The sequence below is a fragment of the Ictalurus furcatus genome, chromosome 3 (assembly GCF_023375685.1).
Source record: "Ictalurus furcatus strain D&B chromosome 3, Billie_1.0, whole genome shotgun sequence".
NCBI classification, from domain to species: domain Eukaryota; kingdom Metazoa; phylum Chordata; class Actinopteri; order Siluriformes; family Ictaluridae; genus Ictalurus; species Ictalurus furcatus.
Genome location: NC_071257.1, coordinates 22,619,740 through 22,638,680, shown reverse-complemented (window position 1 = coordinate 22,638,680; position 18,941 = coordinate 22,619,740). Strand labels below are relative to the sequence as shown.

The 18,941-nt window shown below is 38.8% G+C and overlaps 1 protein-coding gene across 2 annotated transcripts; it reads right to left on the bottom strand.

Moving 5' to 3' along the window:
* Nucleotides 1–2,815: 2,815 nt before the first annotated feature.
* On the bottom strand, nt 2,816–18,901 carry mcmbp (minichromosome maintenance complex binding protein). 2 transcript variants are annotated; one of them, XM_053621519.1, is made up of 16 exons: nt 18,714–18,901; nt 18,277–18,362; nt 17,944–18,084; nt 15,910–15,951; nt 15,504–15,596; nt 15,250–15,376; nt 14,891–15,045; nt 11,731–11,828; nt 11,460–11,629; nt 11,224–11,347; nt 9,774–9,891; nt 9,513–9,678; nt 8,206–8,339; nt 5,035–5,199; nt 3,707–3,795; nt 2,816–3,596 (listed from the first exon to the last, which is right to left on the bottom strand). In XM_053621519.1, the coding sequence occupies exons 1-16, from the start codon at nt 18,769–18,771 to the stop codon at nt 3,470–3,472; spliced, it is 1,893 nt and encodes a 630-aa protein (XP_053477494.1). In that variant the 5' UTR covers nt 18,772–18,901; the 3' UTR covers nt 2,816–3,469. The 2 variants fall into 2 exon arrangements, with proteins under 2 accessions (XP_053477494.1, XP_053477495.1); XM_053621520.1 differs by having other exon boundaries at nt 15,504–15,593.
* Between the last annotated feature and the right edge of the window lie 40 nt (nt 18,902–18,941).

Here is an 18,941-nt window from a genome sequence, read left to right as displayed (position 1 = left end):
TCTTCTAAACACATCTACTTGCCTTTTAGTGATAATTCAGTCACCAGAGTAAGAAAAAACTAGTTTCAGCAGTAGCCACCCCTCCTGATGATGGCTGTAACTCATTAAAGAACTGAAAAAGAAGTAATAATAAGGTCTTCCCACATTAATTAGAGCTGAGTAACTAAAATACACACTTTGTGTTTATAGTAAGATGCATTAAATTCTGCGGAGTCTATGAGTTTTAAATTTAGTTATATTGGTGAAAATCACAATCCAGAGTTCTTATAGTTATTAGCATATTTGACAGCTCATTTGAAGTGTATGGGTTTAATTCAAACCTCAATAACTCAAAAATCAGTAGGTTTATAAATAATGTCAACATAAAATATTTTTTGCACACATTTAATAATAATAATGAACCTATGATTTGAATAGTTGGATTATGTTCATAACATATATCTGACCTGAAGGGGTCTGTAGAATTTACAGCTTATATTTATTTATTTTTAATGAAAGGGGTCTCAGTCTGCAAAATATTTAAGAACCCCTGCATTAAAGGACCAAAATGCAAAATGTTAGGCAGAGTGTTAATAAAAATGGTGACTACCCGCTAGCTCGCTACACACTGTAGCGTTAGACTCATCAGATTGAGGGGGTGAGAGTTTGCGTTCGGTGCAAATAGAAATGGAATTGAGTTTTCCTATCAAATCCTTTGTGGGGGATATTGCAGTAGTTTTCATATGTTTCTCTGTACATTGGACTGGGGTACTCTGCACTCACCTTTAGATGTCACCTTTTTGTACTGCACTGAATATCTGTCATAAAACTTAAAAATTAATCTTGTTCCAAAACAACACTGATTGGGGTATACTGCTAATGCTAGTACTAAAGTATTATTGGATTGGGTGCTTGCAGTGAGGATTCCTATTGATGCCACAATGCTCCTTTAAACGGTAGTTTTTAGTGCCTTTAAGCCTCACCTCAACTCTGTGATTTATGACGAGAGCTGATAATTACAGCATGCTCAAGGATGTGTAGGTTGCTGAAGCGAATGGATTATAAGAAGTATTTTTATAAACCTGCATCTTGAGGATCAGACAGTATAATATGAGTTGAAGCAGTGAGTTACATGGTCCAGTTGCTGTTGAACTTAAAGGCAGACAAGAATTCTGTGGATAACCCAATAATTCTCTTTATATATAATATGTGTGCCACAAACTAGGCTTGTATGAAACTAATGCAATGAATCTGGACTAGACCACAGATGTCTATCACATGCCTTGCAATGCATCTGAACAACACCCTTCACCTTGCAGGTGGTGAGCCCACAAGATAGATTCATGTCACCATTTTGGGCTGAGCCTAATGGGAAACATAGGTGGCCTTTGCAGAAGCATCCCCAAGTCTGGGTCCCTGTAACCCAAATCTTGGCATGGTACTTTTAATCTTTTTTTTTTTTTTTTTGTACCTTTCATGGGGGTATTTGGGCTTTCTCTCTTTGTCTGCCCACTCGCCTCAGATCTGTTCATTAAGATTGGCCCTACTTGAAGCATTAAACTCCTGGTGACTGCCCTGAGGTTCACCAAAATCCACAAGCTCCTTCTCCAAAACAAAAAGATCATTTCTCGATCCAGGCAAGTGAGGAGGTTATATAACTTATGTTTCATATAATGAAACTCATGGTCATCTCAAGCCTGAGGGAGGATGGATTAGTATAGTTTTGAACTTGGTTTTGTTTTATGCGTAATGGTTGTACATTCTCCACTAATGCATATGCTATTTTTAATTACCGTAATTTGAAATGCAATTGGGTATCAACATCAAGCCATATAACTGTCATTTCAACAATAACTGTAGCGTCATTCTGATACCTGCTGCCTGTCTGAACGTCAACATGCTGGTTATAATACAGGTTTGATTTGATGAATGTTGGGAGATGGGTTTTGCTTATAGGTTCGTAAGACTTCAAGATGGCATGCACTGGACTGGAATTTATTCTAATACTATTTTAATAATTTAGGATATTGATACAAGGCAGTGGTACATAAATGTAAACCTATTCAAGGAACAGTTGTGTGTAAGTAAACATTCCTGTTTTTCCATTTATTTTGTATGTTCTATGCATAACCAGGTGCACTTTCCTTGTTTTCATTCATAGAATTTCCTGAAATTACCATAATTTCACACAAAGTGCTTTGGAAACAATGTATAATATGCCATTACCACTTTGTCATATAACTGACATGTATAACTGGTTTTTGTTTGTTTTTGTTTATCTCTGAAAATATTTTTCTGACTTACAAGTGTTTTAGGCATTATTTAAACACTTTTCAGCATCATCCCATCTCTGTGTATGTGTGTGGGAGAATGACTTCTTCCACACGAGTGTGAAAGATATTTTCATTCTGTACCCAGAATTTTATTGCATTGTATAATGGCCTATTTATTCCTAATGCTTAGCCACTCTTACCCCTTGTATTTGATAACAATTGTGTAAAACTGCTGTATTTTAAAATATTATTTGTCTTATTTGGGAGGCTTTTCAACTAAATCATTCAAAGCAAACTGGTGTTATCTTGGTATCTACTAAGTATTTAATAGGAGTTGGTGACAAAATGTATCTTACTATTTAAAAAATACTTTCTATGGTCTTGGTAGGCAACAATATTACACTTTTTTTCTGTTTTAACAGTCTAGACTTTTTAAAGACAGACATCATATTTACTCGTTGAACTGAAGTAGATATGTTAAGAAAACAATGTGTAGTGTGGAGTTTCATGTGGAGTGAAATCCCCCACAGTGCCCCAGGGCAGAAGAGTCATACAGACCTCATGAGTGTATGAACACCTCGCCCAGACTCCGACAGTAATACTGTGCGTGACTCTCTCATGGAACCTGATTTATAGTACATTCCAGACATTCAGTCCTTACGTGAGATTTCGTTCCTACCCTACAACATGCATGAATTCTGGGTAGACGAAAGGAGAACAGGGCAGTGTGTGGCTGTGGATGAAACGGTTGGGGAAAGTCAACAGGAGAGGGAGTGTGTGTTCAGGGCGTAATTCCAGTAGTACAGGTTTTGAAAGACACAGCATCCAGATATGAGAAGTAAAATTTCCTCTTAGAAGAAATCAACTTTATTTTAAATTTTTTAACTTCTGAGCTAGATTATTAAAAGCTTTTCCTGCAAGGAAGTTTTCTCTTACAGGTTTATTTTTCCCCATTATCAATCAATATAAATGATTTTCTGCCCAATGTTTCAAGACTTATCAAAACATATGCAAAAATACCCATATATTTTTCTTCCTCACGCCTTTAAAAGTAAAAAGGGTCGAGTAAAAAACAAAACGAAACAGACAAACAAAAAAAAACACCTTGGTGCTGTACAAAGAGAGAAATCACTATATCTCACTATATTACCTAACAGACAAACAATGTTAATTTTTTATCTCCAATGCAGTTAACAAGAACCTCATGGACATTAAGTTTAAGGCTCGTTGCCATTCACACATTTATGTGGTTGCGTCCGGCTGGTCCGCAGAATTTCCAGTTGCTTTGCTTTTATCCAGCCTTCTCTGGAAAGAGTCGTCTGCCCATAACTTAAAGACAGCAATCTGAAGAGAAGAACACAGACAATTAGTACTTAAATTAGAATTTGTACAGATGAGCCAAGTCAGGATCGCAGAGTTAACAACGATGCTAATCGTAAACTAATCCAACGCACCTTGCGACTACCAGCATCCTGTGCAGATCCTCAGCAGAAATGCTTTGAGGGTCATCCTTACGCATTTCAACAAAGTCTTCTTCTACCGCCTAACATGTTGGGAATAAAAGAACAGATTTTAAAAACAGTAGCTTGCCTGACATCAAGGAATTACATAGCTTTCTTTGTCTTTGCGGAGATTCTGTGCATGTTCTCCGTGTCCATGTGTCCAAAAAAGAAAAATCCCCTCAGTTGGTGTTTTGATGGTGGTGGCGAGTGCTATCTAAAACACCATCCAATATCTCCCGTAAGTGTCCACTTGGGTTGAGATCTGATGACCGTGAAGGCCATAGTATAAATTTACACCATTTTCATCCTCATCAAATAATTCAGTGATCCCTGTGGCTGGGGGCATCCACTAAACCTTAGAGCAAATAGATTAAGTTAAATATAGTTTTCATTTTCTGTTATACTTGGCTTCTGTTCTGTTGCCTGACTCGTTCAACTGCTTTAAAACACTCAGGGCTTTGTCCAGAACACAGCGTTAACACAGGAGGTGGAGAATACCCTTGCTGAAAGCACTTGTGATAGGAGTGAAATACTGAACAAAGGGGCTCCCCTTCTCGCACACTTTTTTTTTTTTTTTTTTGCTTTCATGACACATTTGTTCAAATTGCTAGGCTTAAAGGCTCAGAAATGAATTGCAAACCCACCAGTTCAAATCTCCAATGCTATTAACTGGAAAGAACTGATGAAAGTGAGAGTTATTTTGAAACTAATGTACCCAGAATTTTATTGCAGCCTATAATTGCCAATTTATTCATAAAGCATATTCATTCTTAATCCCCTGTTTGATAATAATTAATGTTTGCTGCCTCACAGCTACAGGATTCCCGGTTTGATCCAGAGCCCGAGTTACTGTCGGTTGTGGAATTCTGCATGTTCTCCCTGTGTCCATGTGGGTTTCCTCTGGTTTTGTACAGTTTCCTTCTACCTCCCAAAAACATGCTGGTAAGCAGATTGGCTATGCTAAAATGTCCCTAGGTGTGAGTAAGCGTGTGTGCGTGCGGTGCCCTGCAATTAAAGTTGCCTCACACCCAGTATTCCTGGGATTCCTCCGGATCCACCACAACCCTGACCAGGATAAAGTGCTTACTGAAGACGTTTGCGCTCACTAAATTGAAGTTTAAATTGCTCACTGGCCACCAAACAGATGAATCAATTTTGAGCACATAGGTATTCTTAATGTTATCCAAGCCTGAACTACTGATAGTCCACCCTCGTCTACAGTTTCCATTTAGATTAAGGGCAACATACATGTAGGTGAAAAAGAAAAAAAAACAGCCGACCTTAGTAACTTGGTCAGAGATGCTGTAGTCCAGCGAGCGAGCCACGGTGAGGTACACACGATATTTGTTGAGCTGAGAAGGAAGTTGTGCAAGTTGTACAGTCTTCATGTACTCCTCCAGGTTAGGGGGGCTTACGGTGGGCCGCAGGTGTACCTGACAGTCACACTGGGGAAAAAAAAACAGGAAGTTAATAAGCTAAAAACATGCACATGTAAATCCTTCACAAATGATGTTTATTAGTCGCTTCCTCTGAATTATGAAAACTGGCACAACTAATTATTTTCCTCATAAGTCACATAGTTAGCTAATTAGCTATGTTAACATCAATGCAATAAACCACAATTCATCAGTAATGTTTTATCATGTATTTGGTTATTTATTCAGTTGTTTAAAAAAAAAAAAAAAAAAAAAAAAGACAATGAATATCGATTTTTTTTTATACGTGTGATTAAATCCAGGGTTATAACGACAGAAAGAAGTGAGCCGTCAAGAGAAGGATTTTGTTGATTTACAGTGATTAAACGTGTACTCATCAACCACTTTCATCCAGTTATCTAATCAGCCAATCATGTAGCATCAGCGCAATGCATAAAATCATGAAGATACCGGTCAAGAGCTTCGGTTAACGTTTACATCAAATATCGGAATTGGGGGGGGGGGGGTGATCTCAGTAACATTTGAACATGGCATGGTTGTTGGAACCAGATGGCTGGTTTGAGTGGGCAGAGTTCACAGTGTGCATGAGTAGGTATGAGACAGAATTTAGTAGACTTGGAGATCACGATACAAAATACTGACGAGAAATTTGCTGCTCATATCACGCGTCACGATATTTCCTTTTATTATTTATTATGAGCTTTACTACTTCTTACAAAGTAGGCCTGCAGTACCAGAGATAGTAGCATACAGAGAATGAATTTTGTAAGTGAGAACCTAACTGCCTCCAAGTCCAAAAAGTGAAGTTAAATCAAAAGAAAGCGTCACGGCACACGTGTCAAACACAAGGCCCCCAGACTTATTTCACTTTGTGAACAAACAAATACTGAAACGGCCTATAGTACACTACAGCTCAACACTGACTACGTTTACATGGACAGCATTAATCTAATTATTGACCTTACTCTGATTAAGATAATAATGTGATTAAGGTGTTTACATGAGTCGCTTTTAGAATACTCCTGTCATGTACGCGTTTTACATGTTCTAGAACATAATTAGATTGACAGCCCGCGTCATTACGTCACCGCGCCACGCCGTCCGACGTCCCTCCAGAATTTCACGTATCAACATACAGTTCGTCTTCGTTATGGTACCGTATACAGTTTTGGGTGTTTTTATTGAATTTTTTTTATGAACACTTTAAGTGCAGTTAATTATTTGTCATGCTATACATGCTAATAGACAACTGCTTGAAGCCGTGGGCTGTGTCCCAAATCACGTAATTACCGTCTATATAGTGGCCGAGATTCATGTATTTTTCCACACTACAGGCCTATAGTAGGCAAGTATGAGATTTGGGACGCGGCCGAACTCTCTTGTTTGCCGTAAAACGGCCGTGTGTGATCGTGTCCTGTCGCAAAATGCGGTGAAAACCCTCACACGACGTTCATAACGTGATTAAGGTGTTTACATGTCTGTAATGCACGTCCATGATGTGACTAAAACAGGACTACTCCACCTGTCTTAATTAGATCATTGCTTACTTCGAGTATGACCTTAATTAGATTAAGGCAAGTAAAAATTGCTGTTTACATGGTAGTTTCTTAATTAGAGTATGGTCTTAATCGGATTAAGAGTGGATTATTGTTGTCCATGTAAACGCAGCTACTGTCCAGAATTCACAGCAGGCCTGTAGCATAGCCATCTGAAGGGCAGTTTTCTAACGTGGCCCAGGCACAATTTGAGTTTAATACACCTATTGTATTTGAAATATGAAGAAATATGATCATGTCACCCCAATTTTAGCACTGCTCCATTGGCTCCTGGTCCATTTTAGGATCCAGTTTAAGCTCTTAATGATCAAGCTTCCTCTTATATCAAAGATCTTCTTATTCCACATTCATCTAGCAGAATTTTAAGATCTTCTGATAGATTTCTTTTGGATGTCCCTTGATCCTGTTTCCAAACTAAGGGGGACTGAGCTTTTTCAGTCGCTGCCCCTCATCTATGGAATCAATTGCCACTGGACATCCGCCTTGCACCTTCTATTATCATTTTTAAAACGAGGCTGAAAGCGCATCTCTTCTCCCAGGCATTTTAATCTAATTTTAGTAATGTTTTATTGTCGGTTTTCTACTTGGTTTTATTCCGTTTTTCTATTTCGCATTTTCTTACTCTGTTCAGCACTTTGGTCAGCTTTGTGGTGTTTAAATGTGCTATATAAATTGTCGTCATTACAATAGAAATGTATTACAATTTGCAATGTAAAATAGAACAAATGTAAACTCTAAAGACTGTATCGTGTGAAAATCCCAGGAGATGAGCTGTTCCTGAAATACTCAAACCAGCCTGTCTGACACCAAAAGCCATGCCACGGTCAAAATCACAGAGGTTGCATTTTTCCCAGTTCTGATAATTGATGGCCACTGTTCAGGAATAATTGTGATACTAATTTCATAATGAGGAGATTAATTGTGATTATGATTTTAGTCATTACTATGCAACCCTACTTGTAGGTTTCATATTATTATTGCAATTCTTTTACAGAGTTAGTGATTGCGTTAAACAGAAGAACAACCCTTAAGGCTGATCTGCTTTAATAATACTGGTCTTTTCGAACTCTAGTATTAAGCAGTGCTTTGTCAAGTCATTAGCTAGATAAACTGTCTTGGCCCCCTTCCTGTCCATGTAGTGCAGCTGCAGCCATGGTAACTCATGAGCCATCACACAGGAATAGCACAGCACATTCCATACGGTGTGGTGTGCAGCGCCGAGCCCTTGGCCAGAGAGCGGACAAGGCCTCTGGGGATCGGAACAGAAATATCAGCCTGTTTCTACAGCTACCCATGGAAACATCCGGCAATGCGCATGTCAGTCTCCTGAGAGCGCACACACCCACCTCTTCCTAACGACGAACTAAGAGCGGTCTCATCCCTGCTGGCCCTCTAGTGGTCTGCAAGAGTCTGCCTGTGCAAAAACGAGAGAAAAGATGTGCAGCCTGCTATTTCTTACCGGGAGCAGCGACCGGCCCTCGGACATGATGAGAACGTTAATATTGCAGGGGAATTCCATCTGGTGGTAGTTAAAGTCGTAATCAACCTTCTGCCAGGAGATCAGGTTCCCCAATGCTGTGATGTTCCGCACACCTTGATCACAGAGATGCATAGGGCATGATATAGAATACATGAGTGAAAGCATGTGAAGCTACTCGTTGAATTCATGATTCGCGTGTGAACAAATGAGAGCTGCTCCCCACATGTATGACTTAATAATAATAATAATAATGTGGATAAAGTTCTGCTTGTGCCAGCTGAATAAAGTCTTTTTTTTTTAAACCAGAATTTTTTTAGCCAATGGGTCCATGTGCATGTGCTATTTCTAATAATACACAAAACTAGCATGGAAAGGAATGTAGGTGATTTTAGAAACAGGAGGCACAGTGACGAATGCCAGTTTGAGTGACTCATGTAACGCAACACTGCACTATTGTTTTGCCATACAGCTCTACAATGTCAACACCCTACCTAAATCTGACAGAGGGAGTTCTGTCACGCTGGACTGTGTGTGTGCTCAGCATACTAGAAAAATTATCATCAAGGCTGACATTCAACCTCCACTTTGCATCCACTGTTTTCCATGGTGTTTAAAAAAATGCCACCACAGGCTTTGAATACAGCACATGCAAAGTAACATCTATTCACATAAAATGAACCAAATCACCAAGTTATACATACAGAAACACAAATACATATATACATACATACATACATACATACATACATACATATACTGAATACTCCATTCTGATTGGATGGAAGGTGTGCGTTCAAACCGTATAGTGCACAGGTAGTTCCATCTCTCTCTCCCTCTCTCACTAATAACCATTTATTATAATTCATTCAAACACATGGAATCTTATCGCATTATTTTATCTGTGTATGATTTAGAGTGGGAAAAATCTAACGATTCGTATATAAAACAACTAATGAAAATTAACTGCTATTTTTATCCTTTCAGTCAAATTTTGCAATGTAAATATCACTGACAGCATTAGCAGTGTTTGTATTTTCAAATGACAAACCTTCACACCTTCAGATACAACACTTCCAGCTGAAGCCTGGATTTATGCTTAAGGGAAGAGGCTAAGGAGCTGCATATTTGTCTCTTTAATATCAAAGATTTTGATCACTAGATTAGAAACTCGTCAAACTTCTACACAAATCCATCCAAATCACACCTTTTTTTAAAAAAATGATTAAAAATGCACCCACAACACAGCAGCACATCTTACACTGAACATGAAGTGACAGCGTTCTCACCTGTTGTGTCCAGTTGACCTTGCTCAAGCTGCGTCTCATCCAGAACCAGAGAGGCGTTTCTGCCCAGCTGCAGAGCTCCGCTTACCAGCCGGTTGGCTGCGTAGTCCTTCCGTGGCACCATGCGCTGTGTGTTCATGTTGTGGAGACTCATACATAGCCGGTATGACTACACACAGAGTACAACTTGGTCATTTACAGTTCATACATAAAAAAGAAAAAAAAACAAGAATGATTCTATAACACCTATTCTTCAGTACTCACAGATGGCACAAGCTGCTGGATGATTTGGTAGAGCTGATCTGTGTAGGGAGAAGTGTGGGGGCAGCCGCTGACATTCAGCGCAAATTTACCCAGAGGAAGAACATCTCGTCTGGCATACCTAAAAGACGATTTTGCATATAGAATGAGGAATCAGGCCTCACGCATGCGTCATATTAGATATCAACAATCCGAACCAGCATGACTCATGTATAATCATATATAGTCTGAGACGTCCAAGTAAGATGGACAGAATAAATTTTTATAGGTTCACCGCATACCCGCTGCTCACGACTGTATGAGTAATGTAATAAAACAATGACTAAAACATGAAGGGGTGTACGGTTAGAAGACTGGGCAGTGTGATGTGTCCCGACGTGAAGTGGAGTTACTGTTGCCACCCGGAAGTTAATTATTTTCCAATAACAGCGTGTGTGTTACTCCTCTTAAGCCACAGGAACATAAAACATTTGCCATTTTATAATTTATTAATGAACAATAAATCACACTTTTAACCGATTATAGTTACCTTTAATGTTGTGGAACATCTGCAAAAAAGATTACTCCCTGTTATCACTTATCCAGTGGCAGCTATCAACAGTCATCCCCTATCCAGCTTCACTTTTTTCTCCCTTCAAGTTAATAATAAAAAATTTTTTTTTAAACCTAGCTTTTCATATTATGGAAAATTCGAAGTAGAGGTTGGTCCTCGGTCTTAAAAACTCTCCTAAAAACCTTACTGACTATTAGAAAGTGCTAACACCCACTCCTTCTTAAAAAAGTTAAACATCTCTGTGCAGAAAAGTTCACCATATCAACAATGTCTACAATCTACGGGTTTTTCTTTGTTACATAAAATGTTTCTAAACTCTTTTTATAAGCCTCAGATTACTGTAAAGTGTGCATCATAAAAGTCCTTGTAAATGAGTTGTTGCAATAACATGTTACATTGAACACTTTAATATAAAACTGATTTGCCTTGCAGCAATTCTAGAAAAATTTGAAAATCAACAACATCTGACCAGTCGGATTTGAGAATTCAAAAGCACTGTGGTGTGTGTGTGTGTATATATATATATATATATATATATATATATATATATAGTCCAATCATATTCCGATTTATTTTTAATTTTATAAACATAAGGGAATGTTGTAAATAAAGCTTGTATAGCAATTATCTTATAAGGATTAATGTCCATAGTGTTTATTTTACTGTGTCTGTGAAATCTGATATCTGTAGCCTTGGATCAATCCTTCCCTGTAATGCACAGGTCAAAAATTGCACATTGCAATAATACTGCTACACACTGATCACACTTCCGAGATATAATTGCTGCCAATATTACAATGATTAAATTAACGATATGCTGTACAGCCGCAGATCCTGCATATTCGAACCCCATTACAAGCCAAAGAAGCTCAGCTTCATCTGGTGCTATGATCCACTCACACACTGGAGATGAGATGGAGAATGAGGTACTCAGCAGCCAGCGAGTCTCCGAGGAAGACGTGCGTGAGGTAAGTGAGCAGCTCAGCTCTGACTGAACTCATCTCACTTGTGACGCTGTTTAAAACTGAAAAAAAAAAAAAAAAAAACAATAAATAGGTGTCGAGAAAGCATATTAGAAATCTTGTGAGGTTACAGAGCAATGCAGATCAATGGAAATCTGATACACTGTTACTTACAGGCTTCCTTGTCCTCTGAAACGGCAGAGGGCAGTAGCGGATTGTTGTGCCGCAGCTGCTCGGCGTACAGCATGTGCAATCGAGGCACGAGTGAAGCAGGAGGACTGTGAGCTCTCTGCTCCTCCACAGTCTCCATGCTCTCTGTAGGGTCCAGAAAAGATGATGCTTCCCTACAACACAGATTTCTCTTTAAGTAAAAACTGCCCACTTGAAAACGTAACAAAATGGAAAGTTCTAAATAAATCTTTTCAAAAATAACCAAAAGCCCTACTTGTCTTCAGCTACCAAGCTGAGAGCGGGGTCGACTGAGAGAATGCCAAAGACCTCCAGCATGTCGTTCAGTTTGAAGCGGTCCCACTCGTTGTATACCTGCCAGTGTTACACAAACAGAGACAATGCTCACCTAGCTCTGTAATCTCAAAAAGAGAAAAAGTAAACACATTATTGTATTAATGTTAAATGATATGAGAGATTACAGACATTAAAAGCACTATACAGATAAAATTGAATTGGAGGGATGAACAAATCATAAAGTCATTATCTAGCTCCACTGTACTGTCCAGTCCCATATTTGTGTGAACAGAATCCGTGCTGACAAGGCTAAACATTGGAAGCCAACACAGTAACATATGTCGAGAAATTTAGCTAGTTAAGTGCAATAATACAATCCAAGGGAAACAAAGGTCATATGAAACATGATCATATAGCACATTGCTTTTGTTTGACAAAACATTGCTTGTGAGCATTTTAATTATGAGTTGTGGTGTTCTCTCCTCAGATTACATGCACAAGATATAATTTGAGTCTGGCTAATGTCTTTATTTTCTCTCTAGATGTTTAACCATGGGGGCACGGTGGCTTAGTGGTTAGCATATTTGACTTGCACTTGCAGGTTTCTGGGTTTGAAGCCCTGTATGCATGAAATTTGCATGTTCTTCCAGTGCTTTGGGGGTTTCCTCCAGGTTCCTCTGGTTTCCTCCCCCAGCCTAAAGACATGTGCTATAAGATGACTGGCATTTCCAAATTGTCTGTAGTGTGTGAACATGTGTGCATTTGTGCCCTGCGATGAGTTGGCACCCCGTCCAGTGTATCCCTCACCTTGTACCCCAAGTTCCCTGGGATCAGCTCAGGGGGCGTATTACAGAAACGTTCTTTCGTAAGTCAAACTATTTTTCACAAACTCATATTACAGAACCAAATCTTAACTTCATTTAGGATTCTGATCTTATCTTACAAAATCTTAAATTATCTCTAGTTAAGAAATGTTAAACTGCTCCATCAAGTTCAATAATCAACTCTCAGGTCTGTTACCAAGCAACCAACTACAACCGACAACTATGAAGTAAACTTCCAATTAAAATGGAATATGTTGAATAGTAAAATCACTTGCACTATGACTGGTATTGCTCCGTGACAGTTCAGTGGCTTCTGTAATGTTGGTCGCAATTCTTGTGCTAACTGCATTATCATATTCCACGGAAGTCTCTAATTATTTTTCAGTGTTTTGTTGTCAAAGCACGGCACATCATCTGGGTACTTGCTGGCCCAAATTTAGCCTATTACCCAAAGACACTTAAAATTCAACATAGAAGCAAATACTCACATCTGTGAACCCAGTTGGAGATAGAAAAAAAAAAAGACACCAGCCGTGAGTGAGAAGAAGCAAGGGTCCAGATTTTATTTCCACCTCACGAGATCCACACCAATGAGAATTCTCAGAAGTGATCTGACACCTGGAGCTCAAGCTCCAGTATTTATACTGTATTTACACAGTATATAACCAATATATTTTAGAAAGACTATGATTTCAATACCAATAGGGTTAAAAAGAGCTCATCTACATTACCATGTTTAAAAAAAGGCTTATCAAATTTACCATGTTGTTTTGAAAGAGGACTTTCTGACTACCATTAGGATTGAAAGTGGGAGAGAGAGAAAACAATTATAGAGAGACCTTAGTCTCATACTGTTATCTCATAATGTTATGTGTGTGCGTTGGGGCCTTTGTGTGTGTTATGTCTGCACTCCTGCCCTTGACTGTACGAGAGTGTGTGTGTGTTTCTCAGCCTGCCCTCCTCAGCTCTTATATTTCTCTGTGACTAATAAACCATAGTGTGTTACTCTTAAAGATCTTAAAGTGTGAATCCAACCAGTCCTGTGAATTTTCAATAAAATTACATATTACTCATACTAGGTCTCCCTCGTGTTTATTTCACATCATTTTTATCCACAACATACTCCAAAAGTCTTTCCACCGTCAAACATCAAAGTTCTCTGTCTTGTATCATTAATAAATTTAATGCCATTCTCAGACATGGCTATCATAATGTGACTGTTATCATTGGCTTTCAAATAAGTCTTAAGTTAGGACACCAGTGGGGTTAACCTAAAGTTAAGACACTTTTAGGATTTTTTTTTGTCATGTTAGGATGCTTCTGTAATACGCTTTTCCTATGTGTAGTTAAGATAATGTTCACAGGAAATGTTATTCTGTAATAGCTTTTGTCCTAAATGAGGTCCTAACTGAAATTGCCATGGTTACCAAACAGATAAGACAGGATTCTAAAGTTAGGATCTTTCAATAATACACTGCCAGGCTCCCCCGTGGTATGAAAAATGGAAAGATGGATGGATGTTTAACCAGGAGGTGACAGCATGTTGGGCTAAATGGCAGCTCTGTGCTACACTTTACTTTGCTCAGTATTTCCACAAATCTGTGTTCCTGATTCTGAGAAGATTCTGTCTGTCACCTGTGAATGTTAATGTGCCTAGTAAAACTCGTTTTGCCATCAACCAGCTCGGCAGGCAGCAGGTGGTGGGAATGATATAGCTGTGGCATCAAGGTGTGTCACAGCAGCATGAAGTTTATATACACGTACTTACCAAATGAAAAGTGAAGGAAAAGTTACACTAAATGAAAACTATAAAAGTCAATATGAAGTAAAATTTATTTTCTTTTTCTGGTTGTTGAACCTCCTTGTCCTCCAGGCTAGTATGAATTATTAATAACAAAACTAATAGCAAAATGAATCGTGCCCAGGCTACCCTATATTCACAGTAACAAGCTGCTGATGTCCACGTTTGTCTCTGGTGGGTATCATATAATCGCTGTAATTTAAATAAATTATATTATGGCCAATAAATGTATGAAGGAACTTATGTTGTGAGTATAAATTTGGAGGTCATCAGACTTCCTGCCCTAAATGACTCTTACAAGAATCTGACTGGAGCATTTGTCCAAGCATCATAACTACCGTGCACAGAATTGAGAAAATGAATCAAAACATCGCTCTCTGCTGTTGCCGAAGATGTGGTTTGGTGTGACCTGCACTTGCTAGTGTGAACACAGGGCTATTACTAACACTGTATTCTGATCATGACTTCACCATTACAGTTTAGGAATTAAATTAAACTGTACAAAACTGTTCTACCTTAACAAGGCAGGCTGGTCCTCTCTCTCCAGGCAAAGGGAAGTTGAGATCTAGGGTAGATGAGCAGTGCGAGGGCGATGTGTTCCGACTAGGAGCTTCCGTCTCCAAACGTTTTGAGTCCACATTCCTGTGGGAGTCGGATACGTTCTGTGGTCCTATTGTGAGAAGAAACAGAACGTCAGAAAGCTGTTTGAGAAGCTCTTGAACTTTCATTTTTTTCCTAATGTACAGCATCCATCTGACTAGCCCCAGGACATTGGGGATGGGGGAAAAAATGAAAAGGAAAAAAAAAAAAGCCTAACTTTTTGAGACAATTTTTTTTAAAGTCTACAAGTGACAATTAAAAAAAATAATTTTACCTGCTGTTTCTTTGTTCTGCTGAGTCTGTGCGTCCATCTCTTCATCCTCTTCATAGCTGCGTTTGTGCCTGTTTGGGGTGTAGGATGTGGAGGGTACTACTCGAGCTTGACTGGCACCAGCATAGCTGTTCACAACAGTTAAAGACAAAGACTTCCCAACAGCAGATGACTTCTTATACAGTCAAAAGGAGATTTCTATACTTGTCAAACAATTTTTATTCATTTTATTTGACAGCTTTCCATCAAAAGGATATTTCCTTCGCCCATTGAGATTCTCCTGGGATAGGGACACAATAAAAAGTCTGTCTCTCTGAAGTGACAGTTTTACTTGAGTTGAAATCCACCTGCTGATATTCAACACACATTTGTATTCAATTTAACAGTCTGGGTTGGGACGTTATACACCATGTGCACTACATACCAAGAAACAAACATAGTTTTATGCTTTATTTTAATCATGTAATAATAAGAGAGAGGAAAAAAAAGTACAGAAAGTAATTATAAGTAGAACATATTTTTTATGAACAGAGAAAAGAAAAATTCTTTCAAAGCATAAACTGACAACACTTTGTTAACGAGAAAGGCCTTACCTCATATTTAATCATTGTGCTTTGAAGTTAAAATAAACAATTCCTAAAAGTTGCCAGATTGATTACTCACCCCACAGTCAGTAACATCTTTGTACTTTCCACATTTCAACACCTGAAAATTGAACACAAACACCAAAAATCAAGTTAAAACAGGTTTCATCAAGCATTTTACACAAGAGTGATCTCACATGACTCCCCTCGAGGAACCCCCCCATAAAATCAAAATTTTGTCGCTTTCAGTATGAATAAGTTAGCCTTAAGCTTATCTATAAGCTAGTTTGCTCCACAACAATGACAAAATTCACATTTAGAAAATATATTCATTCAAAATGTACAGTCTCTCTCTCTACCACCAATAGGGATCAACAATTTTGATGACATTATTCTGCACTTCAGCTTCTCGTCAGATTTTCTATCCAATTAAATGCTCTTTAGAATCTGAAGTGTCCCGCCCAACGTTATAAATATCCATGGTACTAAACGTCAAGTACGGCTTAGCCCAGGCTGTGAAAAAGAAAGCTATTGGCTATTTATAAAAAGGGGGGGGGCAACTCGATATGTCCCACCCTGACTTTTTGTTTCAGCGGAAATGACATCAACACATCGAATAACGCTGTGTGTATCAAGGCACTTCACAGGGACTTTAAAAATGAAAGAAATGTCCCCCGCCTTGTGCCCCAAGTTCCCTGGGATAGGCTCCAGGCTCCCCATGACCCTGTGTAGGATAAGCAGTACAAAATACGGATGGATGGAAGGTAATGTCCCACTATTTGTGCTGGAAATGCACGGAAATAAAATCTTTAGGTGCTACGTATCCTGATGACAAAAAAATTACTGTGAACATAAAGAGATATACATATATTTCCTATACATATAAAGTCACCTACATCACCACAAGTTGTCTGGAAGGGTTTCAAGAAAAAAGCCTCTACTCTCATCCAAAAACAAACTCAAGCGTCTTCAGCTTACCAGACACTACTGGAACTTCAAATGGGATCGGGTTCTATGGTCAGATGAAACCAAAATAGAGCTTTGTGGCAATAAACACCAGAGGTGGTTTTGGTGCACACAGAGAGGTAGCCATATGGAAAGTACCTCATGCCCACGGTTAAATATGATGGTGGGTCTTTAATATTTTGGGCCTGTTTTTCTGCCAGCAGACCGGGACATTTTGTTAGGATACATGGCATTGTGGACCATCACATATCAACAGATATTAAATGACAATCTGACTGCCTCTGCCAGAAAGCTTAAAATGGGCCGTGGTTGGATCTTCCAGCAGGACAATGATCCAAAACATACATCAAAATCAACACAAAAATGGTTTACTGACCACAAAATCAAGGTCCTGCCATGGCCATCCCAGTCCCCCGACATGAAACCCATAGAAAACCTGTGGGGTGAACCGAAGAGGAGAGTCCACCAGCATGGACCTCGAACACAAAAAATGGTATACACCAGTGGACCTCGAAATTTGAAGGATCTGGAGAGATTCTGTCTGGAGGAATGGCCTCAGATCCCTTGCCATGTATTCTCCAACCTCATCAGGCATTATAGTAGAAGACTCAGAGCTGTTATCTTGGCAAAGGGAGGTAGCACAAAGTATTGACTAAAAGGGCACCAATAATTGTTGCACACCTGTATGTAACAAAATTTTTTATATATAAGCCTGTGTTGTGTTTGCAATTATTTGATCTCCATAAGAGCAAAGTATTTTTGTGAAGCTTCTGAACAAAATATCAAAAGGGTTAAACACAGGGTTAAAACAAAAGGGTTAAAGACAATTTTTTACAGCCTTCTTTGCTCATATTTACCAAGGGTGCCAATATTAGTAGAGGGCACTGTATAGAAATCATTCAATCAACATAAAAGAACTGCTCTACTAACTGCATGCACAATGATTAAATAAAATTGTACCATCCATGATCCTGTAAATAAGATAATGCTTAGAATAATATTCAACCTTAAACAATGCAACTTACAGTAAAAAACAAACAAACACACAAAACTGTCAACAAACTCAAAAGGTTGGATGTAACATTTAAGCCTTTGACAAAACAGAGCTGTTAAGAAAAAGAAACCTGGATAAATGTATTTTACTAACTTTTGCATTTGTTGAAAGATCCACAGTTTCGTAAACCCCCATGAAGAATTCAGGATCAAACATATCCTGGACCATACAGCGGAACTTCACTAAGCTGTTGGGCTTCAGGTAGTGCACAGGTACATCATTCAGAGAGGGAACCTGAACATCAACAGTGTGCATCATTTACAATCACACCACACAAAATCAAGTTACCAAACATTTGGTTTAATCCGAAGTTCAAGTAATTTCATAATTGTAAACTCTAATGGATGAGACAGGTAAGCAAGTACACTATTACACACACACACACACACACACACACACACACACACACTACAATACAACATTTACCCAGGACTGTGCGTTGTTTACTTTCAGTTTCTCTTTGAAATACTCCACTGCTTTCTTCTCCCAGTCTGGACTGGAGCTGCTTTGAGCTGAAAAATGAGACAAAATACTATGCAGAAAACCAACAACTGATAAATATCACACTTTATGTGCCACATCTTGGACTAAGCTATACTAACTAGCATGCTACCGGTCTATAAGAGACCATGCAGCTAGCTAATCATGCTAAGTCTACTAAAGCCTTTGAAACGCACAGTTACACAGAAGTACACTGTACACACATCAGTCCAGATCACTCAGTTAAATAAAACTGAACTGTTAATGTGTTTAACTAGCTAGATAACAAGCGAACTGCTGCACGGCTGGTGTAAAGTTATATCAGTAAGAAAGGCACCGGGAAATAGTAATACTTTCACATGACTTCAGTGACCGTCTCTTACCGAAGATCCCATCGACAACACCCAGTGGGTTGTTGATCCAGTCTTCAACGGAAGGCATGGCAAGATGTCTTGGAAAACGTAAAGAAAGTAAATATAATACTCAAACAGTGCTAACAATGCTGTTCGCAGGAAACTACTTCCAAACACGTTTCAGAACCTCACACCCTCCGTCCAGAACCGCACGCAGTTCACCGTGGCGGGAAAATGACGTCACGCAGAGCCGTCACG

Coding starts and splice junctions, on each gene's coding strand:
- mcmbp (XM_053621519.1), bottom strand. CDS start 18,771: ATGCCTTCCGTTGAAGACTGGATCAACAACCCACTGGGTGTTGTCGAT. Junction 15,597..15,909: donor AAGATGTTACTGACTGTGGG/GTGAGTAATCAA, acceptor GTTGAATATCAG/CAGGTGGATTTCAACTCAAG. Junction 9,679..9,773: donor TCCAGCAGCTTGTGCCATCT/GTGAGTACTGAA, acceptor CTCTGTGTGTAG/TCATACCGGCTATGTATGAG.